Source organism: Saccopteryx bilineata, chromosome 1, assembly GCF_036850765.1.
Source record: "Saccopteryx bilineata isolate mSacBil1 chromosome 1, mSacBil1_pri_phased_curated, whole genome shotgun sequence".
In the NCBI taxonomy this organism is placed as follows: Eukaryota; Metazoa; Chordata; class Mammalia; order Chiroptera; family Emballonuridae; genus Saccopteryx; species Saccopteryx bilineata.
In genome coordinates, this window is record NC_089490.1 from 22,231,497 (window position 1) to 22,259,314 (window position 27,818).

A 27,818-nucleotide genomic window follows, 5' to 3' on the forward strand; every position below is an offset into this window, starting at 1 on the left:
GAGGGAGCGTGGCAGACCCGGCTGTGGCCTGGGGTCTCTGTGCACAAGTCTGAGCTGCTGAGTGGGGACCCGCAGGGGTCTCTGCAGAGGCCTGGCTCCAGGCGCCCTCTGCCACCAAGCTGAGGCTGAGTGGGGACCCGCAGGAGTCTCTGCAGAGGCGTCGTCAATAGCCTGGCTCCAGGCGCCCTCTGCCACCAAGCTGAGGCTGAGTGGGGACCCGCAGGAGTCTCTGCAGAGGCGTCATCTATAGCCTGGCTCCAGGCGCCCTCTGCCACCAAGCTGAGGCTGAGTGGGGACCCGCAGGGGTCTCTGCAGAGGCCTGGCTCCAGGCGCCCTCTGCCACCAAGCTGAGGCTGAGTGGGGACCCGCAGGAGTCTCTGCAGAGGTGTCGTCAATAGCCTGGCTCCAGGCGCCCTCTGCCACCAAGCTGAGGCTGAGTGGGGACCCGCAGGAGTCTCTGCAGAGGTGTCATCTATAGCCTGGCTCCAGGCGCCCTCTGCCACCAAGCTGAGGCTGAGTGGGGACCCGCAGGAGTCTCTGCAGAGGTGTCATCAATAGCCTGGCTCCAGGCGACCTCTGCCACCAAGCTGAGGCTGATCTCCGGCAGAGGGCAAAGGGAAGACACAAGAGGACCCTGGAGGAAGTGGGAGGCAGCTTTGAAAGGATGGGTCCTTGTATTGTCTCAGTGGGCTGAGAAAGACCCCCGGGAAGCCAGTCAGCCACGCAGTCCTTTAGCACCGGTGAGAACGGGAGTCGTGCCGGGCGTGGCTGGGCCTGGGGCAGGGACGGGGCAGGGACTGTAGGTTGATGATCCCACGTTCCCCTGGAAGCCTGCGGCAATCACGGATGGCCAGTGAAGAGGGTTTGGGCCACCACAGCATTCTGTGCAGATGGTGGACATCGCTGCATAGTTATGGCAGCAAGGCCTTTCCCAAAAGACTTGTGGAAGGAAGTGGAGCATCAGTGGGTCGACGCGTGGGAACTGGGATCCTCCCCCCACAGAGATCTAGGCGCCGGATGGGGGGAGAACGCATGTGAGGGAGAAGCAGGCTCCTGTGCTGGGAAGAGACCCCCGCTGGGGGCAGTGAGGGCCAACGCCTCCCGTTCCTGGGCCCTTCTTGGAAAGTGCTGCCTGGATCTGACTGGGCCCTAGGCTTCCTCCTGCTCTGGACTTCAGTGACCCTGGGATTTGATGACCTGCGTTCAGAGAGAACAGTTAGTCCACCTCAAGTTCTCCCCCCCCCCCAGCACTGAACCAGCTGGTCCCTCATGTAAACGGGACACAGCCCTCTCGGGACATACTGGTTCTGCGGGTTTTGGGCTGGCAGAAGCTGTGGCTGATCCTGGACCTCTGAGAGGCCCCAGACTTGCTCTCCCGGGCGAGAGAGCGGGTGCTGTGGCGCGTTTCCCGAGGCAGCAGGGATGCCGTTCACGTTCACCGCCGACCCAGCCGACGTGCCAGCTGCACAGCCCCGGCCCCGCCCGGGAGCCGTGTCCTCCTCCCTCCGGGCCGGTCCCCTGCACAGCCCCGCCGGGGAGCCGTGTCCTCCTCCCTCCCGGCCGGTCCCCTGCACAGCCCCAGCCCCATCGGGGGGCCGTGTCCTCCTCCCTCCGGGCCGGTCCCCTGCACAGCCCCAGCCCCGCCGGGGAGCCGTGTCCTCCCCTCCGGGTCGGTCCCCTGCACAGCCCCAGCCCCGTCGGGGGGCCGCGTCCTCCTCCCTCCGGGCCGGTCCCCTGCACAGCCCCAGCCCCATCGGGGGGCCACGTCCTCCTCCCTCCGGGCCGGTCCCCTGCACAGCCCCATCGGGGGGGCCGCGTCCTCCTCCCTCCCGGTCGGTCCCCTGCACAGCCCCGTCGGGGGGCCGCGTCCTCCCCCCTCCGGGCCGGTCCCCTGCACAGTCCCAGCCCCATCGGGGGGTCGCGTCCTCCCCCCTCCGGGCCGGTCCCCTGCACAGCCCCAGCCCCATCGGGGGGCCGTGTCCTCCTCCCTCCCGGCCGGTCCCCTGCACAGCCCCAGCCCCATCGGGGGGCCGTGTCCTCCTCCCTCCCGGCCGGTCCCCTGCACAGCCCCAGCCCCATCGGGGGGTCGCGTCCTCCCCCCTCCGGGCCGGTCCCCTGCACAGCCCCAGCCCCATCGGGGGGCCGTGTCCTCCTCCCTCCCGGCCGGTCCCCTGCACAGCCCCAGCCCCGCTGGGGGGCCGCGTCCTCCTCCCTCCGGGCCGGTCCCCTGAACAGCCCCAGCCCCGCCGGGGGGCCGTGTCCTCCCCTCCGGGTCGGTCCCCTGCACAGCCTCAGCCCCGTCGGGGGGCCGCGTCCTCCTCCCTCCGGGCCGGTCCCCTGCACAGCCCCAGCCCCGCCGGGGGGCCGTGTCCTCCCCTCCGGGTCGGTCCCCTGCACAGCCTCAGCCCCGTCGGGGGGCCGCGTCCTCCTCCCTCCGGGCCGGTCCCCTGCACAGCCCCAGCCCCGCGGGGGGGCCGCGTCCTCCTCCCTCCGGGCCGGTCCCCTGAACAGCCCCAGCCCCGCCGGGGGGCCGTGTCCTCCCCTCCGGGTCGGTCCCCTGCACAGCCTCAGCCCCGTCGGGGGGCCGCGTCCTCCTCCCTCCGGGCCGGTCCCCTGCACAGCCCCAGCCCCATGGGGGAGCCACGTCTTCCTCCCTCCCGGCCGGTCCCCTGCACAGCCCCGGCCCCGTCGGGGGGCCGCGTCCTCCCCCCTCCGGGCCGGTCCCCTGCACAGCCCCAGCCCCATCGGGGGGCCGCGTCCTCCTCCCTCCGGGCCGGTCCCCTGCACAGCCCCAGCCCCATCGGGGGGCCGCGTCCTCCTCCCTCCGGGCCGGTCCCCTGCACAGCCCCAGCCCCATCGGGGGGCCGCGTCCTCCTCCCTCCCGGCCGGTCCCCTGCACAGCCCCGGCCCCGTCGGGGGGCCGCGTCCTCCTCCCTCCGGGCCGGTCCCCTGCACAGCCCCAGCCCCATCGGGGGGCCACGTCCTCCTCCCTCCGGGCCGGTCCCCTGCACAGCCCCAGCCCCATCGGGGGGCCACGTCCTCCTCCCTCCGGGCCGGTCCCCTGCACAGCCCCAGCCCCGTCGGGGGGCCGCGTCCTCCTCCCTCCGGGCCGGTCCCCTGCACAGCCCCAGCCCCATGGGGGAGCCACGTCCTCCTCCCTCCGGGCCGGTCCCCTGCACAGCCCCAGCCCCATCGGGGGGCCGTGTCCTCCTCCCTCCGGGCCGGTCCCCTGCACAGCCCCGCCGGGGAGCCGTGTCCTCCCCTCCGGGCCGGTCCCCTGCACAGCCTCGGCCCCGTCGGGGGGCCGTGTCCTCCTCCCTCCGGGCCGGTCCCCTGCACAGCCCCGCCAGGGAGCCGTGTCCTCCCCTCTGGGCTGGTCCCCTGCACAGCCCCGGCCCCGTCGGGGGGCCGTGTCCTCCTCCCTCCGGGCCGGTCCCCTGCACAGCCCCGCCGGGGAGCCGTGTCCTCCCCTCCGGGCCGGTCCCCTGCACAGCCTCGGCCCCGTCGGGGGGCCGTGTCCTCCTCCCTCCGGGCCGGTCCCCTGCACAGCCCCGCCAGGGAGCCGTGTCCTCCCCTCTGGGCTGGTCCCCTGCACAGCCCCGGCCCCGTCGGGGAGCCACGTCCTCTCTCCGGGCCGGTCCCCTGCACAGCCCTAGCTCCGTCGGGGAGCCGCGTCCTCCTCCCTCCAGGCCAGTCCCCTGCACAGCCCTGCCGGGAGCCGTGTCCTCCCCTCCGGGCCGGTCCCCTGCACAGCCCTGGCCCCGCCGGGGAGCCGTGTCCTCCCCTCCGGGCCGGTCCCCTGCACAGCCCCAGCTCCGTCGGGGAGCCGTGTCCTCCCCTCCGGGCCGGTCCCCTGCACAGCCCCAGCCCCGCCGGGGAGCCGTGTCCTCCTCCCTCTGGGCCGGTCCCTGGGCTCCTGTGAGCACACACAGGGACTGTGTACAAACCAGAAACATGTATCCTCTCAGGGCAGAAGGATGATAAAAAAGTGCCTCCTTCAGGTAGAGAAATTAGGAACAAAGCTCCCTCTGAGTGGACCCTGCTTGCAGCCGCCCCAGCTCTGGGGCCAGGATGCAAGGCTTGGCCAGTGCAGCCCCAGCTGGACGGAAGCCCCCACGGGTGCCCCCCGACCGGCTGCCTTTGTGCAGCGCAGTCTGTGCAAGTCACCGGGACAGCCCGGCACCTTGTTCCAACAGGGCCTGTGCCCCTTAGGGCAGCACGAGTAGGATTCATATCAGGCGGCATGGTGGTGTGAAGAGATGTGTGTGTGTGTGTGTGTGTGTGTGTGTGTACACGAGGAAAGGTCTACCAGAGTTCTTTGAACTCCTTGCCCCTTGCTGATTAAGTGACCGAGGGGACTCAGGTGAACTGAAGGAAACCCTGGTCTTTCTCCAACACCTGGAACAATGGTTATTTTCTGTAAGACAGCCGTGGGTTAGTGAACAGGAAAAGGGCCAGTGGGCGGATCAGCATCTATCAAGAACGCATTGCAAACGTGCACCCTGCCATGACAGCACTCACAGAGACGACACACCGAGTGTGCGAGACGTGTCCCGTGCAGGGACACACGCGACCCTCGGAGCTGCGGGGGAGGGCGCGGGTCAGCCCCGACCGCTGGAGATGAGTTTCATTTCCCTTCTGGGCTGTCTCTGGGGCATGCTGGCAAACGGCTGATCCTACTGTTTCTTGCTTCTCAGCACCGGTGACATCATCACTTAATAAGTCTGGGAATCACAACCACATTTCAAAGAATCATTCAGTTTTCTCATTAAGATTCTATAGGGTTTTCTTGCCCCCCACAGCAACGGCCTTGCCAACACAAGGTTAAAAATAGACCTGGTGATACTTTTCACGTTCGTCGGCCGTCAGGAATGTTTAAGAGCGTGCCTGTCCAGCAGATGCAGATAACTGGAGTCCGGCACTGAACGCTGCGCAGCAACACGGAGGACATGTCTTTGCCAGAAGGATGAAAAATAAATAAATAAAATGAAGCGAAACGCAAACCTTGGGCCTGGTTTACGCAAGGAAAGCAAAACCCGTCAGCCACGTCATTTTCCTGTAGGGGAAGCGTGTGTCCAATGCGCAGAATATTTGGGGGTAAAATAGGTGTGTGAAAAAAATTCAAAAGGGGTAAAATCTGGGTACTATTTTGACCCAATCGGCTCATTGGGTAAACTCCCCCAGTGCAAGGGCCTGACTTCTACGTATAGAACTATATGTCCGGTGCGGGCGGCACCCTGCGCTCATCCGCCCGGGCCTGCGGAGGTGGGAACGGGGAATGGGGCGCGGTTTGGGTCCGGCTGGGCAGCGGTCAGGGTCGGAAGCCTCCCTGCGGAGAAATCATATTGAGTCTGCCAGCCTGGAGTTTCTCAGCCCAGTACCTTCAGGCCCACGGAGAACGAGACGCTACCTAAAAAGAGGTCATGCAGTAAAACTTAATTACAATGATTACAAAACGTAAGTACCACACATCAGTAACTTTACTTGGGGAGCGTCCTTAGCGAGTTCCAAATAAATCGCTGCTGCCAGAGTCCGGGCTGCAAACTGGCCTCGTTGGCCTGGGAAGGACCTTCCCACAGCCCGGCCACCGGGCATGGCACCACGGAGTAGAGGAGGTGTCCCCGCGCTGCTGGAGCACGGGGACACGGGCGCTTCCCGGGGTCCCCGCTCGCTCTCCCTTCAGTTACTAGTTGGAACTGATCAATACATGATAAAGAACCCACGGCTTTATACACACAGCTCTCAAATGTAACCGTGACCTTCCAGTGAGCCTTGGCTGGGACTTTTAATTGCCAGAAGTGGAATCTGTCATGCTTTCTGGGCAATCACGTACATGGAGATCAACCCTCTTCTTCTTCCCCCAGGCCCTAAATATGATTTTGACCAAAATGTTTAAGTCAGGGGTTTCAAGTAGACACAGCTTAAATGAGTCATTAAGGATTTTATTGGTTAAAGTAGGCATATTTTTCCCTAGTAGACATAATGACATAACAGTAATAAAAATGTAATATTCAAGTAATTGCTGTAATGTAATTATAGCTTGGCCATAAAGTAAGATTAGAGGTCTGGGATGGCTGTTTTGTGAGTGTGTATTTTAACGTCTGGATGTAGTCTTCGAGGTGCCTGTCCCGTCTCCCTGGGCTGCTGGTGCAGTTCATCACCCGACCAGGTGGCCGGGAGCCCGGCTGAGCCAGCATTATCTAGGCGTCCTGTTTACCCCGTCTGCCCTTTCGGGACGCTGGCATCCTGCCCGCCTCAGACACCTGACCATCGCGGTGACTGAAAACCGTGTTTCTGGTCTTCTACAGACAACACCAGGGGGAATAATGAGGTCAGAATCCTCAGTAGGGAAGGGACCAGATGGAGTCAGGGCCAGCCTGGAGCAGAGACCTCTCTGCCCACAGGGCACTTGGGGTTCCACTCTGTGCGACTCTGCTGTGCCGAAGGGGAGGACAATTTCCGGACTGAGTCCGCACAGAAATAGCTGGATTAGGCATTTACCCAAAATATATTTTATTAAAAGATTTGTCATCACTGAAGATATTCTTTGAACTGTTGTAAATTTCTATATGTGTGTGGTTTTTTTAAATTGAATTTATTGGGGTGACACCATTCACAAAACCATGCAGGTTTCAAACGTACAACTCAACAGAACATCATCTGCACACGGTGTCGTGGACTGCCCCAAGCAGTGTCCCTGTGCCCCACCCCGCCTGTGTCCCTCTGGCCAGCACCACACTGCCGGCTGTGTCTATGTGTCATGCATATGTTTTTAACCGGATGAAAGAAGGTGACAGGATTAGTCTGTCTGAGTTATTTTTTATTAAAACACAAAATTTTAAGCAAAGGAAGTGCTTAAACACTTATGAACCAAAACAATAGAAAATATTTTCATTAACAATATTTACAATGAATAATTAAAAGAGCATTAGAGGGTTTTTTTTTTTGTAGTGAATAAGTACTTTGCAGGGATATAATGTGAGACCGTGCAAATATCTACTCTGTTATCAGTCTGTCTCTGCTGTTGAAGATCTTTTAACGCCATGAGTCCACCTATGTTGGTGGTTACAAGTTGTCATTCCATGGCAAAGAAGAGCTATCACTTTCTCTTCTATTTATTTACTTATTTATACTGTATGGACTCAAGAATTTCTATTTTATTCTACGGGTGATAACCCATTACTATCATCATTCATGCTCAAATTGTCCCAGATTTCGCCAGGTGGGAGCCTCTTCAAGCTTCCATTTTTGACATGACTGTACAGTTCGTTGATCATTCTCATATTTCCTGGTGAATTAAGATGTCCCAGGCTCGTTTTCCTGGGCGTCTTCCCCTGACCCAGTCCTGGAATGAGCTGTTTATCCAAGCAGCCTGCACACCAGTGGGGAATACTTAGAAACTGAGATCTGGTACTAAGGATGCAAGAACACCACTTTTCAAAAATGTAAAATTTATTTCCAGAGTGATTGGTTAGTTTTAGAAGAATTTAGGGGGTGCCAGAGGTGAAGGATCCCAAAGAGGTCGAAATTTAAGAGGAAATCAGCCCCCTCACCTCCAATAATACACGTCCCACCTTTCAGGTAATTGAGAAGATCCTTAGGCTTTTCTCCCTCTAAGCAAGTACTGCTCGCTAAACCTCTGATAGCTCCTGATGTCTGCTAATCCATGAGATCAGTCATACATCAACGATGTAAAACAGTCCACAAACGAAACTTCTTGCCAATATCTATGACTTTAAATACCCCTGGTCTCTGCCTTTTGTAGGTGTATAAATCACCAGTCATGAGCACACGTAGCCACCTGCATGTCTGTGCCTTGTCATTCTCTCTCGCACACCACCTTAGCAGATAACGTGTAGAGTCCCATTGTAAACCTTGAGTCTGTGGTCTTATTTTCCACCACGGTGACAGCTGAGCTGAGACCTCCGGGAACTGGGAGAGCCAGCTCCACGGAGCCAGAGGTGGCAACAGTGGCCGGAGCCAGGCTGGTGGGACAGTATTTCTTCTTTCCCTTGACTCCTTTGAGTGAAGTCAAGAGAAGGCAAAGCTTGGGACGTGACGGATTCAGGAAAGCTGTTGGCTGTTACTTGGCATCCGTACCCCTACCGCTTGAGAAATGTTATTTTTTCCCCGAACGTCTATCTCATTAATCTTGCGTTAAGAGTGGTCGAACCCTGCTAGCTGGGTAGGCTGCTCCTGTTCCAATTAGCATATATTTCCATAAGTGTTGAGTGGGGACGGGGATGGAGGAGGCAGAATTTCTAAACTATTGACCCGGCGGACTTGTACGGAGGTGTGTCTGACATGAGTGTAATGTGACTTGGGAAGTGCAGCACAACTGGAAAAGCTCTTGTGAATGGTGAGAGCTGGTCGGCTCTGATGATTTATGCTAAGCAGAATAAACTAGGATGGAAACATAAAATATTTCTAAGCTTACACTTTAGTCACTCACTACGCATAAAACTCAATTTTCTTCCTTAAAAATTGATATGTAGGGCGCTGAGAATCTCCAGGGGAAATCAGGTTATTTACTATCTCTGTGTTCGCCTTGTACTTCAAGCGTAAGAGTTGAGAGCGCTTTGGTATTCTCAAATGAAAGGGACTGTGGGATGCCTCATTTAAGCATAAATCCGACTATTACATTATCCCTTCTCTTACATCAAGTGACTTTCCTCTCCACTGACAATCTGAAAGGAGGAAGGTCAGAATGAGGCTTCCATAGCTAAATTGTTTCATGGTCCAACTCGTGACAGGCTGGTTGCTGAACCAGAAACTGCAGAATTAAACCGAGCAGGCTTATTTTGAGATCAGGCCTGTCAGCATCTCCGATATGTACAACCAGCAGGTAAACAGGAAGCGCTAAGCTGGCCTGGTTTACTCCTACAGGCCCGGGGAGAAATAAAATCAGTGTTTACCAAACGGAAAAGCACAAAGTCGGTACAGAGAGAAATGCTATGTTCACGCTTCTAAAAAGGTATGACAAATAAGAAAGTTTGAAACCTGCAATTAAAAACTATTTTAAAAATGCTTTGATTAGGTTCCCTTCGAAAATAGACATTCTAGGTCAAATAAATTTCTGAAATGTATTTGACTTCCACTTCCAGGTATGCTTGTTTCCCTAGTCCATACGCTCCCTATAAATGCCCCTCTTAAATAAGACTTCGAGAGTAAAACGTCTGCGTTAAGAGTCATGTAGCAGAAGCTCAACGCTCCCACTTACTAGGTAGGGAATCCACGGCCCCAAAGTTAAAGCAATTTATCAAACGGCATGTAGCTAGTTGGGGCAGGGAGGATTTATGATCCAAGTCACTCATGAAGCAAAAGTTACAGACCAAGTTTCTTAGTGTCAGACCCAAGGACACAAACCTCACAGCAAAGGGGTTAAACATCCGGTTGGTATAGTTTTGACCAGAAGCCAAAATACTGGTCTGTGGGTCCAACGTGAGGAAAGGCTTCCACCTCTAGAAAGGACAAGACCCTGTCCTCCTCCGATGTCGATGGTCTCGGCTGAAAGCTGAGGCGATCTGCAGTTCCAACACCGTGAATCTGAGGAAAGGGCTGAGAGTGGTGATGCGGTCCAGGGAAATAAAGAGTAAACGAATAGAAATGAGGACAGATTATTTTGGGCAAGAGTAATTCATAATATTTAAACCTACCGGGGTTGTCTGAGGTCAATTAAACTTTAATAACCCAAATTTCAGACCAAAATCAACACTCAAACCAGGAATAGCCCGAGAAGAATGGGCAAGGGACAAGATCAGGCGATTCAAAAAGGAACAGCTACACATAGCCAGTGAATACATGAAAAATTGTTCAGCCTCCATGGTATCCACGAATGCAAATAAATGCCACAGTCAGACTTTTCTTTAAATTGGAAACAATTAAAAAAGGGCGACATTACCTAGTGTTGGTGAAGGGTCAGAGAAGCTGATTTTCAAACACTGCCCAGGAGAACGCAGACTGGGAAAACTCGGACAGAAGGCCCTTAGCATATGTGTCCAGTTTCTAAAACGAGGAATAATTTCGGTGCCGCAATTCCAATTCTAGGAATTTACATAAAAGGAAATAAACCGAGATCTCCACAAGCAGTAGAGTAGGTAACAAAAGGGCACGAATTCTTTGCTGCTCCTTTTTATCAAGAAGTAGAGTCTATTTCCCTCCTCTTTTCATCTAGGCTGGCCTTGTGACTAGTTTTGACTGCATGTTATAGCACAAATGATAAGTCCTGGGACCTGTGAGTCAGGCCTTAAGGCAGGGGTCCCCAAACTTTTTGCACAGGGGGCCAGTTCACTGTCCCTCAGACCGTTGGAGGGCCGGACTATAAAAAAAAAAACTATGAACAAATCCCTATGCACACTGCACATATCTTATTTTAAAGTAAAAAAACAAAACAGGATCCAATACAATATTTAAAATAAAGAACAAGTAAATTTAAATCAACAAACTGACCAGTATTTCAATGGGAACTATGGGCCTGCTTTTGGCTAATGAGATGGTCAATATCCAGTTCCATATTTGTCACTGCTAGCCATAACAAGTGATATGACGTGCTTCCGGAGCCGTGACACGTCTGTCCCGTGTCACCGGAAGTAGTACTGTACGTGAGCGACGCACCACATATAGTACTCCAGGAGCACAGGATGCGGATGAATCCTGTGCTCCTCTCACTGACCACCAATGAAAGAGGTGCCCCTTCCGGAAGTGCAGCGGGGGCTAGATAAATGGCTTCAGGGGGCTGCATGTGGCCTGCGGGCCGTAGTTTGGGGACCCCTGTCTTAAGGGGACCGGTACCATATTTTCCCATGTATAAGACGCCCCGTTTTTTTGAAAAAATTGGGGTCCAAAAACTGGGTGCATCTTATACAGTGGTTGTAGAAGTGTGGCATTTCCAATGCCATAGATGGAACTGAGGACGGGGCAGTATATGAAGACAGTGATGCGTCATCAGACACAGATGAGGACAAGCTAATGGAGGGGAGTTTTGACAGTGATGAGGAGTTGTATGAATTTTATGATGAATAAGACTTGAATTCAATAACTTTATGTAATACATTTTTTTTCTTTCAAATTTCGGACCCCGAAGTTAAGGTGTGTCTTATACACGGGAGCGTCTTATATGTGGTGAAATACGGTAGTTCCGGTTTCGGTCTGACAACCATGCAGTGAGCAAGCCAAACTCCCATCTGAGGAGAAAAGCCTTCCTGCTCCTTCCGGTCCGGTCCGGTTCAGGTGCTGGCTCAGTGCAGCTGAGAAGCTACCAGACGATGCCAGGTGCAGCCAGGCCTGCCTCAATCCCTGACCCCAGAATCATGACAAATACCAAGTCATTGTTCTAAGTCACCCAGTTCTGGGCCGGTTTGTCACCCAGAAGATAGCCAACAGAAACAGACGGGCTCACCCTGTCAGGCGGGGAACACCAGCCGAGCTGCTCACTGACGGCTGCTGGAACGAGACGGGTGTGAACACACAGCCAGTTCCAGAGACCAGGACAGAAGTGGTCACGGGTGGTTCTTCCTGACTTTAATTCACAGCACATTTATTTAGGTATTAAACGGTTCTTTCTCTTTAATTCTCCTCTTATCTAGCCTAGTGGCTGGCCGTGTGTCTCAGCACGTAAAGTTACAGGGTACCAAAGGGGGTGCGGCTCAGGGAAAAGGACAAACAGCACACCGAGCTGGGTCACACTACACTGTATCCTTTAAAATAAGTAACTTTTAAAAAAAATTTTAAACTAGTTTTACATTTATAGAAAATCTGAAGACAACACAAAGTTCCCTAGATACTCCGCACCTGGTTACTCCTATTATCACTAATTTACATTAGTATGGTACATCTGTGACAATTAATGAACCAATTCTGATACATTTATTATTCACCCAAGTCCACACTTTATTCAGATTGCCTTAGGCTTTCCCCTAAGGTCCTTGTTCTGTCCTGGAATCACACTGAGGACCCCACGTTACATTTAGGTCCCGGGTCCTCAGGCCCCTCTTGGCGAGGACAGTGTCTCAGCCCTGCCTGATTTTTGATGGCCTCACAGTGCTGAGGAGTCCTGCTCGGTATTTCGTAGGATGCCTCTCAGTCGAGATTTGTTTGCTGTTCCTCTCAGGAGTACACTGAGGTGATGGGTTTTGTGAGGAAGGCCACATTTCAGGAGGAGAGGGTTAGCGTGCATCATGCTAGGTAGGAGTGTTTTGCTACTGTCTTTTCTTTGAATGCTTCTTGAATGCAGTTAAAAGAGGAAGGTATGGGTGCCAAGCTGACACAGGGTAGGCTTTGGTATCAACTTGGTGAAACGGAAATTACTTTTCCAGAATCCCCCTCCCTATATGGTTGGGCAACAGAAAAATTTATGCAAGATTTGGAAAATGGAGGTGAAGCCATTATTAACTCGTCATGGGTAGGTAGGGGTGGTCACACACATAGAAGTGCTGGCAGCTCTAGCCTGTCCTCACTTCCCTGTCCACCACTTCGTCTTCCTGCCCGAAAAGCCTGCTCACCAGCAGTGGCTCCGCCTTCCTCTCCGACGCACGTGGCCGACCGCAGTGGTGGTGCTAGTTCCACAGGAGCACTGCGCCTTCCTCTCCGACGCACGTGGCCGACCGCAGTGGTGGTGCTAGTTCCACAGGAACACTGCCCCCTACCGACTTCCTACCCAGCCACTGGCCCGTGGTTGCGCTTTGCTTCTCAAATGGATGGGTTGGTGACTTTTTCTCCGAGGCTTCAGCTTTCCTCCTGGGCCTTCATTTTCCCGGCTCCTCCCATAACTATGTAAGCTCCGATTCCTATAGTACAATCTTTATCCCGCAAAGTACAGTGGTTCTGACTCTGATTGAGCTCTGACTGAGGTATCAAGCTGTGACCTGAGAACAATCGTAAGAGCTGGACAAAATACAAAACAAGTGTGTAACAGTTTTCTATACTGCTCTAACAAGTTATCACACATTTAGCAGCTTAAACAGATGTATTATCTTACAGTCGCGTAGGTCAGAAGCCTGGTGTGGGTCTCATGGACTAAAACCAAGGCCTTGGCAGGCTGTCTTCGTTTCTGGAGATTGTAGTAAAGAAACTGGTCTCTCGCTTGGATGAGAGAATTCAGTTCCTTGCGGCTGTAGGACCAAGGTCCCCGTTTTCTTGCTGTCTCTGAACTAAGTGCCGCTTTAGAGGCTCACATGCCTTGGCTCACGGCCCCGTTACTCCATCTTCAAAGCCGGCGATGCCAAGTCCTTCTCATGCTACATCTCTTACCCATGCTTCTGCCCCCTTCTCTGTTTTTAAGAGCTCATGTGACTAGAATGGGCCCACTTGAAAAATCTTGGGTAATCTCCCTATTTTAGAGTCAGTTGATTAGCAAGCTAATTCTACCTGCAATTGTCATCCCCATTTGTTATGCAGCATAACACATTCACAGGTTCTAGGGATGTGCAGTGTGGTGGACATCTTAGAGGGGGAGGGACACATTGAATTTGAGGCATGAGAAAAAAAGCCAAGGGAGTCAGGATTTGAGAGACCAAGAAACTGAAGAAAGGGACCTGTCCCGCTGGGCTGGGGAGGCGGAGGGTGGAGCGTGGGCTGCCAGGGGAGGCGGAGGGTGGAGCGTGGGGCTGCCAGGGGAGCCGAGGGAGGAGCGTGGGGCTGCCAGGGGAGCCGAGGGAGGAGCGTGGGGCTGCCAGGGGAGCCGAGGGACTGAGAGCTCAGAGCGAGTCCACGGCAGGGAAGTTCGGGAAGTGAGCCCAGGATTCTGCATGCCATTTCCCCTGAAGCGGATGTCACCTCCAGAGCTGCCCACGTGTGGGGCGAGGGCAACACTGGGGAGGTCAGGAGCTGAGAGGAAATTTCACTGGTCTTGAGGGCCTACGGGAGTCTGAGGATAGACTTCACGGATCACTAAGATGAAAGGGGCTCGGTAAATGCCACAAGCTCTCAGCTAAATCCCTAGGGATACTTTCCAGGACTAAGAGCAAAGCAGTAATATACCAACCCTTATCTAACTATACCCCATCTGTCTGTCGGAAAATTAGATCCCCTTTGGAAGAAATCATCATCCGGTGCTTCTATATTTTTTCATATACAATGTCTGGCATTCAGTAAAAACCTCCTCACCCTGGCTGGGTAGCTCACTTGGTTAGAGTGTCGTCCCGATACACCAAGGTTGTGGGCTCGATCCCTGGTCAGGGCACATACAAGAACCAACCAATGACTGCATGAATAAGTGGAACAACAAACTGATGTTTCTATCTGTCTGATTAAAAAAAAATGAATTTAAAAAACAAAACAAAACACTCCTAATAGCAAGATACACAACCAAGCGACTGAAAACCAAGAGGAAAAACACTCCCAGGTGATAGAAACAGACCCACAAGCAATCCAGACACTGGTGTAATCGGCATGGGACTTAAACTGGAATTTTTATTTTTGAATCAAATGGTGATTTTACAGCTTAAAAAAAAAACCCCTGAAATTAAGAATTCAATAGAGGGGCTTAACAGAATTTTAGATTCAGCAAAAGAGGTGATTAATAAAGACAAATTGAGCAGGTAAAAAATATCAGATTGAAACAGAGAGAAGGGATGGGAAATACAGAGAAAAGCACTGGAAACATTGTATATGGTAAAAAAAAAAGTTTCCTATACAAAAATGATTTTCCCCTATATATTAGCAATGAACTGGATATTGAAAAAAAATTAAATCTTTCTTACAGCATCAACATAAAATATCCATAGGTAAATCTAACAAAATATGTACTGGATTTATATTCTGAAAGTATAAAAGCATTGAGGAGGGAGGTTAGAAAATACCTAAATAAAAAACTATACCGTATTCATTGATTAGAAGCATTAATACAGATAAGGTGTCAATTCTCCCCAAACTGAGCTATAGACTCAAAACAATTCCGATCAAATCTCAGCCAGTGTTTTGCAGAAATATGGAGAAGTACCTAGAATAAAACATATGATTTTGAAAAAGAAAAGCTGAAGGATTCATTAGGCGGATTTCCTGACTTAGTAATCAAGGCAGTGAGGTACCCGCATGAGGATAGATACATGGATCAATGGAACAAAACAGAACCCAAAATGGACCTGCACATGTATGGTCACTTACTGATTTCAGAGGTGTCAAGGCAATTCAATAAAGAGAGGAGACAGTTTTCTCAACAAATGGTATTGTAACAATCAGACAAGATTGTTACAGAAGAACAAAAGAGAATCTCAACCCTTACTTTGCACTATATAAAAAAATCAAAATAAATAAAAGATTTAAAGGACAGGTTAAAATCTAAAATATAAAGAAGATACTGGAGAAAACCTTTGTGGGCTTGGGTTATATTAAGATCTCTTAGCTAAGACACAAAAACTATGAGCCATAAAAGAATAAAAATTGGTAAACTGGACTTCCTAAAAATTAAAAACTTCAGCTCTTACAAAGACAATTTAGGAAAAGTCAAAACTCAGAGAAAATATGTTAAAGACACATTTTTGTCTCTAGAATCTATTTAAAACTCTTATACTCTAATAAGAAGACTAACAACCAGTTTTTTAAAAAATGGACAAAAGATCTGAACAAACATTTCAACAAGAAAAGATCCAGATAGAAAATAAGCACAAGAAAAATGCTATTATCATTAGTATCAGTAAGACCACAGTGAGCTACCACTGTTCACCTATCAGCATTGCTAAAATTAAAAGAAAACCGTCCACCCTTCATCCAACCAACCAAACAAACAAACAAACAAACCAACTAAAAAAAAATGCTGGCAAAGATAGGGAGCAGCTAGAAATCTCATATTTCTGGTGGGAGTATCCAATTGTGCAGTTACTTTGGAAAACACTTCGGCCATGTCTTATGAAATTAAGTATCCATTTACCATATGATGTAGTAATCCCACTCCTGAATATATACCCAATACTAATGAACACGCAAATCCACACAAAGCTCTGTCCATCCATGTTCACAGCAGCTTTATTCTTTTTATTTAATAGCAGCTTTGATCTTAACAGCCAGTCTATATAATTGAAATGTCCATTCAATAGATAACGGATAAACAAATTGTGGTGCATCGGTGCACGGGGACACTCCGCTATTAAAGGGAATGGGTGACTGGTACACACAACAACCTGGATGGATCTCAGAAGATTATGCTAAGTGAGAGGAGACGCAAAAAAACCCCATGCTATCCAAATCATATAGAATTGTTCCATTTTCTATGCTATTCTGGAATAGGTAAAATTATAGAGACAGAAATCAGGTCAGCGGTGCCAGGCGTTAGTGAGGCCACAGGGAGGGGTCAGTGACGATGGAACATGAGACAACTTTTTGGTGTTCATGTATCTTGACTGTGGTGGTGGTTACACAACTCTGCTTATTTTTTGAAAATTATTGAATTGTACTATACATCTAAAAAGGGTTCTTACTGGCTGTGGCTGGGTGGCTCAGTGGACAGAGCATTGTCCTGGTGCACTGATGTTGTGGGTTTGCGTTCTGGTCAGGACACATAGGAGAAACAACCAATGAGTGCACAACTAAATGGAACAACTAAGTGGAACTAGTTGATGCTTTTCTCTCTCTTTCCCTCCCACCTCCCCTTTCTCTCTCTCTGTCTCTAATCAATGGAAAGTTTTTTTAAAGGGGGGGGATTATTATTGTATGTGGATTACTATACCACATTAAAAATGATGTCTAAAATATATATTCTATGTGTCCTGTCTAAAAGCACTGTGGCAATGTGTTATTTATGCACATGGAGTTATAAATAAATGCACTAAAAATATTGACCTGGAGTTGTGGTAAAAAGAAATTTGAATCAGTAATGAAATAGAGATATAAAAAGCTTGCCACATTATTACTGAAAACCTCAGTAAATCATAACTAACTCTCGCTCAGGGTGGCCAAATTTCTTTTCTGTGGGAGATACATTGTGATTTTGGAAGTACTAAAACATAAAAATGCTTAAACAAAGAGTTATGCTGAGGATCACAGCTGAAGTTCAGAGGAATCTGGAAGGTCAAGGGAAGCTCACAGTCAGGGCACTCGGCTAAGCCAGGACATAAGTGAGAAGAAATAAAAGATGGGGAAGAACCATAGTGGGTAACATGGTTCAAGTGTTGCAAAAAGTTGCAGAATCAAGAATTGACGGACCATTCATTCATTTAGTAAAATACTAGTAGAAGACACACTGTGTGCCAGGCACAGCCCTATGTGCTAGAGACGCTGCAGGGGACGGACAAGATGGACCATAAACAATATAAACAAGTACAGGAAATGGTGTGTTAGCTTGAACAAAAAAAAGCAGGAAAGGGGAACTTTGGTGTGCTAGGGCAGAGGTCGCATTGCAATGTTGAAAAGGATGGCTAGAGAAGGCTTTATTGAGAAAGTGCTATTTGTGAAAAGAAGGTGAGAGAGCCGAGTAAAGATGGGTGCTTTCAAACACTCAGGAATCATGGCGTACCCAGCTAACATCATCTCCTTTGCCGAGACCCACTTAGCCTCCACAATAATCATATAAAAGACACCATTTAATGCGATAACTGGTCGTGACAGTTTATAAAAATGATTTACAGAATAAATATAATCTTCATTTCAACTCAAGAAACATTTAAATCCAACTGAAAGCAAACCACACACCTCAATTTATTTTTAACCACGACTAACCCTCCCCTCTCTAACCTGCCCCTCTTTTCAATTTTCATTCTCCAGGATTCTGGAAAAGCTGAATGGCACAGCTTAATATTAATAAATTTTTGAGTATTATTAGTTGGGAAAGGGGTTTAGAAAAAAACAGGAGGAAATAACCTATCCATATGAAAACAATAATCACATAATATTTATTGTCTGGGATTGAAATGTTTCAAATACGCAAAGCAATAAAATGTCAGGAAAAGCAAAACTTCCTAATGTTGAAAAGATCGTAAATTTTCCCCAAAATAAGACATATGAGAAAAGTTCATACATTATGTCAAAGGGGGGAAAAAACCCCTTTAATTCTAAGTTTAAGCAGCTCCAAACTTCCCGAAGGGACAGTCCGCTCACCGCTGAAGAGCCGAGGAGACCGCGGCAGCCACCATAAAGCACAGAAAGCAATCGGTGCCTCTCTCCTGAGCCCGAGAACCACTTCCCACCTCAAACACTGTCCCTCACGCACGCACTCTCCAGCTTGGATTTTCGGTATCTCTTGAATGAAAATAATATGTAATGTCAAAAAAGCTACCAGGATTCTATTATCACTTTTAAGAGAATTGATGTTTTATGAATCACAGAGGTACATATTTATATATACTTATTTAATATATATCATATATAGTTATAAATATATATTGTAAAGAGTGGTGCCGACGTGGACAAAACATGTTTAGTTAATCTACAGATAATTTCATCTAAGTGGCCTCATGAGCCCCTTTGAAGAATTCTGCAGGTCCCCACAGGCTTGACTCACTGTTTGGGAATTTTGTAGATTCCATGGTGATTGTTTGGCTTTCATAGGTACTAAACAAAAATGTTTTTTGAGTGAATGAATGAATGAATAAATGGACAGAAATAAAAAGAAAAAACCAAACAGATATTTTAATTGCAAACTATTCTTAGGTGGTAAACTGTTGCTTCCAGTTCACAAAATTCTCATCATTTTCAGTCCAAATAGAACATCTTAAGTGCTTTAAGGTTGGTGGGCATGTTATTCCCATTACCTTTAAGGAAATTTCATCCAAAATTGGTTGTCTTCACAGTAAACAATGGGAGAACTAGTAGGTTTTCACAGATGGTACTGTATACAAAAGTTGTGAATGTATAGTTCTTTTTGAAGTTGGTCTTTTTGAAGTTCTTTCAGGTGGGGCACAAAGGTTGTTTGGGCCTTCTGTGGTACAAATGCGATGAGTCCCTCTCCTTCTGTGGTCACTAGCCCCTCCAAACCAGACTGAAGCCATGATGACCAACTCAGAAAGGCCACAGGAACCTGAGGCCCGGGGTGCTTTGAACTGGTTTCTCTGAGACACTACATTTGTTTTTCAGAAAAAGGTTGTGTTCATCCACAGTTTAGGAGATTTGCAGCCAAATAAGTGAAATTGAGAGATTACAGAGAGATTTAACAACAACCAAATGGATTCTGTGCTTCTGTTTAGACAGGGTTTTCTATTAACCAACTAAAATGCTTATCGAATACCTAGTGTACACATGTGGAAATTACAGAGCTATAAAATTAGAGACTTGTCCTCAAAAAATTCTTAATTTGGTGCAGGCTACAGGGCAATAGAGATGATTAAGGACATTAAGTAGGAAGGATGGGGACCAACGGGGGCATAAAGAGGTCAGAGGGCAGAGGGACTGCACTGAGCAGGCAGGAAGTGTACGGGAAGCGGCCACCGGGGGGGCCGAGGAAAGGAGCAGCAGATGACTGATTTTCCACACTGTGAACAGGAACACATGACACCACATGTCACAGGGCAGAGGCACCTGATGACTTTGCATGGGTCCACACAGGCCACGTAGGGAAGGTTTCAGGGCTGTCATCCCCCAGGGAGGTGGCGAGATAGTCTGGGAGGAGCCCCCACAAGGAAGTTTCTCTTCTCCCTCCCTGCTTCCGGTGAGGCCCGGGGCTCTCCATCCCCATCTCCTTTCGGGAATGGCTGCAAACTAAACAACTGCTGGGCTGCAGTCAAGGGCTGGAGCTTCCATGGCAACGCCTTCTGTTGTCTGGCCATCTGGCCTGGAGTTCCTGAGGAACTAGGACCATGGAAAGGTAACACCCTGCTGATCCCAGGAACAAACTGCCCACACCCAGCTGGGCTCACTGTCTCTCCACAGGCCAAACCTATTGGAAGTGGCACTGCTGCCTACGGTCTGCTTGACTTGATTGGCACACACAGGTCAGGGAGGAGTGACAGGAAGTGGCCAATGAACTAACTTCTGCGAGGAAAGTGGCTGGAAGAAGTCAGGCAATGTCACTCAGTACGGACAGCTACAAGTGCGCAGTGTGCGGGCTGACGCACTGCTGGCTGGGATCTCAAAAGGACATCAATCAGAAAATGTCTTGTCCTGAGGCAGAATAGACCTCAGGTTGAATTTAAAAGGCTGCTGACTGCGAATGAGAGAGGAAAAGTTATCATTGCTAATTCAAACTGTGCTCAGCAACCTTCTTCTTTATCTGTGGTCATCACTCCCCGCAAGCACGCACGCACGCACGCACGCAACCCGTATCACGGAAATGCGCGCTGTACCGCGGACCTGTGCGCAAACACCCGAAAGGGCCGTTTGTACAGTGTCAGAGATGTCATGTGTGTTTCTGTATGCTTTATAATATGAAATAAATACCTTGCATGCAAACATAAAATATTAGCCTAAGTAATGAGAACTGTCTGGAGAAATCTCATCTTCACAAACGAGACGCTTTGTACACATGGATCTTTGGGGAAATTATAAAAATTTTTTCATAATTTGTATAATGATTCTTGGCAGATGCATTGATCATATTTATTTATCTTAAGGTTTAAGACATTATAGAGGACTTGGCATCATTCTATATAATTATATTCTATTATACATTATATGATAGTCTGTCATATACACAATACTTGGCCTTAGAGACGGAATGTTAAAATTTTCTTGTAATCAAGTTTTTTGGTACTGAGATGTGCTTCTAGGTTCAAGGGAGCAGTTCTCTTTAATGTGTTCCTAGAAATCTTTAGAACAGTCCATGCTGCGAACAGTTGCTGAAAGCATGAGCTCTGGGGTCAAAGTGCGGGGTACAGATGCCAACTCCACAGTGGGTAACTGTGTAAGACTGTTTCGTGGTTTCTTCCCTAGCACCCACCGGCAACAGAGAGAAACAGTGCAGATCTTGTAGTGTGCTGTCAGTATTTAATAAGACAACTCCCACAGCGTGCTCAGCACACAGGGTGGCATGCGGTGTGCTATAATTATGTCAAACTTGTTATTAAAACGCTGATACAATATTTCATCATTTTTAATAGCAAGTAAAGTGTTATTTGGTATAAGTAAAACTATGTAACTAATCATCTTGAATCTTCATTATTCCTATACCTTTATCTATTTTTATTTTCCTTCGGAAAAAATGAGAACAGTGAATATTGGATGGTGATGAGCAGAAAAGGGAACATGAATATAACTCTCTATACAGAATTACCATGGTTTCCAACAATGAAATATTGTATGTGGGTTTCTCGTGACCTTGTAAGAACCTATTGCTTTAAAATCTCCTTCAATTGCCAAAATTCCCATGACTTATGACAGCTTGAATATTTGCTATTTTGTTCCAAAAAAACAAATGCAAGTCACTTTTTTAAAAAAGTTCTTTGGTATCACTATCCTACTCACAACATGAGACTTGCTTTAAGAGATATGACTTTTTAATATTTGAGTTTTGAAAGGCATCTGGCCCTGATTTAACTATCACGTTTACGTCCAATTCCTGCAGGCACGGTTTTGTTGTTTCGGCTTGGCCTGCCGCCGCCTGCAGAAAGGCTGGGCTTTAATACACCCCGCTCGGCTGACACCGCCGGGGCCCCGCCCGGCACCGGCACAGGGAGAGCGCACAGCTCCCCTTGGCTTTCAAATCAGAAGATAAAAATAAGAAAATAAACTGCTGGACAATCAGCTTTAGAGGCCACTATGACATATTCAACTGGATGCCCTTATATTATTTGCAGAAGTGTTTATGTACTATGAAATGTTCAGCCAGAACATACAGGAAACTGTAAAACATTTTATGTGATATATACATGGTTGATGGTAAAAATTTAAATGCAACCTGGGAAGGGTCTATCTAAATTCCAGGAGGGCGGATGAGGGAACACTTTCTCTGTAGTGACTCAGTTTTACACAAGGGGTTACACGGACAGGAAAGAAATATCTGATTTGGGAACTATATAAATTCTTTTTCATAATATTAAACTTTATAATATCTAGACAAGTAAATGTGTTTTCTTTTCAGACCAAGAATCACCAGTTAGTTATCTTTATTTGTCTTCTACATGGTAAAAACATTAAATGTGGATTGTTTATTATTTTATAGAAACAAAGAACAAAAAGTAATAAAGGGAGAATTCTCCCCAGATACAGAAATCATATACACCATTTAAAAATATTTCTGCTTCTGGTTTGTTTTTTTTAAATAAAAACTCTTGGTTCTAAAATTGGAACATTATTTTTGAATCTCAACTATTACAATATGTGAAGGCAGGAAGGTTCAAGACACAGCTTAAAATGGCATGTTCAGAAAGTCTCCAAATTTAGGTGAGGGGAGAAATATTTCTATTTCCTTTACTCTCAAGTTTATGAGGGAGTGTCAGTTTCCCATAAAAGAGGCTATTTACTTATTTGTTGGTTTCATTTATTTTCAAATTCGATCTCCAAAACACAAGCCTACAAAAATAGAAACTATTTTGTGTATTCACATTAGATTTAGAATTGGGCATAATTTTTTTGTTTCTGTTTTGTTTTATAGCATCTACCTCATAAAGTCATTGTGAAGATGAATGAAATACCAGAGGTCAGGTTCCTGACAACAAAGTAGACCTCTTTTTAAATATTGATGTATAATTGACAACAGATTATATAATTAATACCAGTCCCTTTAGAGAGAAATTTAACATAACACACTTCAGGATGTGTCCATAATTGGTATTGTTTCTTTCTTTTTTTTTTAAAACCACATTTTTTTATTATTTTTATTTATTTATTTTTAGATTTTATTTATTCATTTTAGAGGAGACAGAGAGAGAGAGAGAGAGAGAGAGAGAGAGAGAGAGAAGGGAGGGAGGAGCAGAAAGCATCAACTCCCATATGTGCCTTGACCAAGAAAGCCCGGGGTTTCGAACCGGCGACCTCAGTGTTCCAGGTCGATGCTTTTACCCACTGCACCACCGCAGGTCAGGCGGTATTGTTTCTTATAAATTTAAGTTACTGTCTAAGATAAATACACCATGAAACCCAACGTGTCTTGGTACCGTCTTATGCAAACGCAGTATGGAGAGTACGACGAGCCCAGGCACTAGGGAGCGAGGACCTGGTCTCTGGTCTGTCCCGGCAGTACTGGGGTCTCGGGAAAGTCAGCTCCCTCTCTGGGCCACGTGCTTTTATCTGTAAGTAAGGGGTTGTTTTCAGTGATCTTTAAGACCATCTTCTGTTCTAACATCTTCTGATCCTATATAACATTTTAATCTTCAGAGAGAAATTTATTCAAGTCACATTTTCTGAAACTTTCCTTCTTTTTTTCTATATTCGCTACTTAAGGACATTTTATTTCACTTCTAATTTAGTTTTGTGGAAAGAATCAGAGAAAGAACCTAAGGGTAGAAAAGAAAAAACGAATTAAAAATATTAATATTGAGCAATTATGGGAACATCTAGGCTGGTTCAGGACAGACATAAATGACCTTGTTTTATTCTAAATTCAGCTCACTGGCTTATGATGAAAAGTGAAAGGTTATTATATGGACTTACTGGGCAAACCAGATTTTATAAATAATTACCTGTCAGACTGTTCAAGATAGACAAACATACGCCAGACCAACAAAAACACAGACCTGTCATATTTCTGAGAGAAATGTACATTGAGTCTTCCTTCCCTGGGACTATAAGGAGATCAGGTAGAGTAAAATGAAGGGGAAAACCCTAAACCCTGTATTTTCTGCCTTGTGCACACTTTAAAATGTATAATGTGAGAGAGAAAGAATTTTGATGTGAAAAAATAGCCCCTGAAAATTTTATACATCAATAAGCCTGGCAGATCGAAACCAAATACAATAAATGCTGTCGTTGTAAGAGTTAGGATGTTTACTGCAAGCTTATAATTTTCCATGATTAAGGATGCCAAGAAAAATAAGAATGATGATAAAAAGAAAAGTTTAATCATACATTTCAACAAGCACAGATGGGACATCAAAACCCTTTGGCAATTTTTTGATATTATATGTCTGCATTTTTTGTCCTTGACATAAAGATTTTTTCCAGAAGGACTAACACAGAACAGGTAAATGATAGTTAACGAATGTGAGTAATACAGCACAATCATATTAACTGACTTCACAAAGATTTTGGTCACCAGATGAAACTCTTTCATGATTTTCATTTCTGTTTTTATTAATTCTTTACAAAGGCTGTTTCAGTGTGAGTTAAAAACCATGAGAAAAGTAAAATTATACAAACTCCTACAAAATTAAAGAAATTAATTTCCTGTTTTTTTTCCCCCCAATTTAGGTTTAATCAGGAACTGTACAGTTATATCTGCTATATTTTGATTTGTTCCCAAGGGTTCCAGCCCCGCACTCGCTGGAGAAAGAACGGAGGCCGGGAGGGGGCAGAGCTGCTACCAGCAGGGGTCGCCCGCCCACACTCCGCAGTTGGGGCAGCGCTCTGAAGGGGGAAGCGCATGGCTCTCTCCCCTTCCATTAATTCTGGTTCCTCTGCTTCTCAGTGGGTATGGTGTGCATGTGAGTGTTGGCCGAGGGGACTTGGGGGGGACAGGGAGAGGAGACTTGGGGGTGGGGAAGAGGGCTTAGATGAGGGAAGCACACACAATGGGCAGACATGCAGGAAGTTGGGAAAATGGCATGAAAATGACACACTCGAGTGGGTGAAGAGGAGAGAACGGGAACAGACAGTTCGTCTGGTCAACTAGGTCTTGATTGGTGAGTTTATAAAACAGATAGTGGTCTCTAAAATACATGTAGATGTAGCCAACAAATGTCAGAAAGGCAAGTTGGTGGGGCAGTGCAAGGGGAAAACTGACTGTCCTTTTAATTTTGATTCCCCTGTCCCAAACTTGGATTACAAAATGCATCAAGTAAAATGTAGACTAAACACTGGAAAAAATAAAAATAAAAAGACACTGCTTTTAAGATATGTGAGCTGAGGGCAGTAAATCCATTCCAAATTAAAATTTCAAAATTGTGTGATCTGCATTCTTGTCCACCTACACACTACCCCAAACATCCTGCCATTAATTAGCTGAATGGCCCGTCTAGTAAACAAGGCTGGGCGCTGAGGGCGCTGGGAAAGAGCTGGAGTCAGCCAGTTGATAGTCACAACAAACCAACCCACTCCTGAGGACACTGAGAAGGTAAATCTGTATTTTATTTTGTCCAAAGAGGGGAACAGAAATCACCTTAATACACCGTCGCCTTTCCTGTTGCAGCCACAGTCCCATCAGCAGGCCAGGAAAGCCATCCCATTCCTGCGGTAGGCACTCTGTCAGAGAGAAAGAATCTGCAATGAATTATCACAAGTCAACCCAGGGAAGGAGGCGAGAGGCAAGGAGAGCTGTCTTCCTGTTCTGCAGACTGCTGGCTACAGTCTAAGGGGGTGCTTAATCTGAACATTTCTGGTGGCCAAGCTGTAGCAACCACGTTGTCTGTTAAAAAGTCAGTGTGGTTAACAAGTGGTTAGTGATTCTATTTTGGGGGAGTGGGAGATACACAAAGTAAGACATCCCGTTCTGTTAACTGACTGGGCTCGGTGGGGCCCAGCGTATACATGTTGTGTTGAATCTGTTTGTCCTTTACAAACATGTGTTCTCTATTGGACATGCCCAAGAATCATTTCTAACTAAGTATCTTAATAGTCTATAAATTACTGACTCATTATAGCCTTCCCAGGCCTAATTTATAGTCTCGGGGAAAAGCTCTGGGAACAGACACTAATAGAGGCCTTTCCTACCCCCTAAAATATTAAACTCTAAGGAGTTTTGTACATTGTAGACATTAGAGAAAACTCGAGTCTCACATAACTTTATGTATGCACATGTACGTAGAGATGTATATATGGATATCCATGATGGGATAAAACAGTCCCATGAAAGAAAATAGGCAAGTGGATACTAATTACAATAATATAATATATTCCAGTAAGAAAACACAACACTGCATGATTTTTCATCCCAAGAGATGTATTGTGCAGTTCAGAGCGGGGAGGGGGGGGGGAGGGTCTCCACTGGGCCGCTTGGGCCGCTGTGACTCGGCCCCAGTCTCATAAGGAGGCCCCGAGCGAAACAGAACTAACATCCACGACTCAGGAAGAAAATTACCCCTTTCACCGCCGTATTTTTCATTATTTAAACTATGAAGTCACATTCAGAGAATTCATAACCCTCAATTAGATGAAATTTTTCTATAATGTTTTCAGAAAAATGGAAAAAATGACAAAATCTTATATCAGGGGTCTTTTTCCTTTAGGCTAATAATTCTGGGGCTATTCTGGAGTCTGGACACTTTCAGTCCAATAAATGCACCTTCAACAGCCCTACTGTGGGACAGACAGCCTAAGCTTTCATGATTAAGATAATGCTATGATGTACCATAGAGTTTAATCCTTTAAAAATGATTAAAATACATTTTTAATTACACTGAAAAAAAAGGAAAGTGAACACCAATCTTCTTAAAGACTTCTACCAACAAGAGGTGAAACAAAAAAATGTGTTTTTTTGATAACCTTCTGTTAATTATAAAAGTTAGTTAATTTCAAAACCATCCCTTCCAGACAGCCGGCCCCTGCAGGACCTCCCATGGCTGCGGTCCCAGAGCAGCGGCTGTGGCAGTGTGGCTGCCCAGGTCACCGCAGAGCGCGGGGCCAGGAGGGGACAGTGGGCGTGCCAGGTCTCCGTCCATGGGCTCTGGCGCCATGGCACACTTCCAGATTGAAACAGACATTCTAGCAAGAACTAGAATATTCCAGCTCTGCCTCTCAGGTCGTGCAGTGGAGAACAGAGTTAAATGAGTTCCTCCGAGAGCCACAAGGAACTAGCAGAAATGTGTCTTCCCATAACCACAGCCCGGGAGCTGAGGCTGAGACAGCCCCTGCCGACCACCAAAGCCGGCTGCTGGGAGAGCCTTCGGCCAGAGGAAGACTGTCTCTTGCCCTTGATGTTTTAAATGTTACAACCACAGAGACAACCTTGAACAATATGGAATATTTAAAACACAGGGGTGGTTTACATGGAGACGAAGGGACCTGGAGCAAAGCTGGATGGCTCTGAAAGGGAAGGGCTGAAGTGAGCCTTGTGCGAAAAAGAGGATTTGGCTCCGGAGAAGAGTCCTGGCTGAACTCACCTAAGAATTCACCGAGTTTGATCTCTCTGGGGTGGGCAATAGGAAGGGTTCTCCCGAGTACTGACAGAGTCACTTTTAGAATATTAATTCACCTTTGCAAACAGCGAAGAGATTACAGGCCCATTTAGTAACAGAGTCACAAGTAGCCAAGTTTAATGAGAATAATCAAATTTTAGAGCTGACCCAGATTTCTGGCCTAAGTTTCTGGAATAAATTCTTCCCATTCTAATTCTGAAGTGCAGATGGCACGAACATGCATGTGTAATGAGCGAAGAGCCATCTCAGCAGAGCCTCCCCCAGGGCCCTTCACCTCGAGTCCCTGCTCTTCCCCTTTGATGTACAAAGGGTGTGTGTAGTCCGTGCAGGACGTGGGAACGTCCCAAACCTGGCATCCCTTCCAGAGTAAGCAACTTGAAAAGAAGATGAATGAAGACAACTCATCCTTGTGTCAACTGCGAATTTCTCTTTATTTGTGCTGTGACCGTTGAAACTAAATTTAAACACTGCGTGGTGTGAGGGCCTTCCAGAGGCCAGGTTCTCACGAAGCACTCTGCATCCTGCTCGGTCCCAGTGAACGAGTCCCCATTCTGGATCTTCATGGGGCCTCTGAAGACCTTGACCAGAAAGGTCCAGGACCGCACCCCGCTGCTGAGAAGTATAAATTAATAACACACTCGAACGTCCCCAATAAACCAGCTTCTCCCTATATGCCACGAAGGACTAATTATTGACTTAATAAAGCTCTGTACTCCACGAATAGTTGCT

General features: G+C 47.6%; 2 protein-coding genes across 11 annotated transcripts in view; one reads left to right on the forward strand and one right to left on the reverse strand.

Annotated features, from left to right (window-relative positions):
- The first annotated feature begins 1,422 nt into the window (after positions 1-1,422).
- On the forward strand, positions 1,423-3,981 carry LOC136319167 (uncharacterized). The gene has a single exon (XM_066252561.1). It carries the CDS (start codon positions 1,423-1,425, stop codon positions 3,979-3,981), a length of 2,559 nt encoding a protein of 852 aa, XP_066108658.1.
- Positions 3,982-22,192: 18,211 nt separating this feature from the next.
- The window catches only part of SUPT3H (SPT3 homolog, SAGA and STAGA complex component), a 454,300-nt gene continuing 448,674 nt past the window's right edge, over positions 22,193-27,818 (reverse strand). For 8 of the 10 annotated variants that reach the window (XM_066251733.1, XM_066251685.1, XM_066251771.1 and 5 more), the window contains one exon: positions 25,065-25,197. In XM_066251733.1, coding sequence (XP_066107830.1) covers positions 25,156-25,197 — 42 coding nt within the window. In that variant the 3' untranslated portion in view covers positions 25,065-25,155. Of the gene's footprint in view, positions 23,089-23,896; positions 24,813-25,064; positions 25,198-27,818 lie in introns of those variants that run through there. The other 2 variants (XM_066251706.1, XM_066251714.1) reach the window with 2 other exon arrangements.

What these genes read in the sequence shown, in the direction of transcription:
- LOC136319167 (XM_066252561.1), top strand. Translation starts at nt 1,423, where the DNA reads ATGCCGTTCACGTTCACCGCCGACCCAGCCGACGTGCCAGCTGCACAG.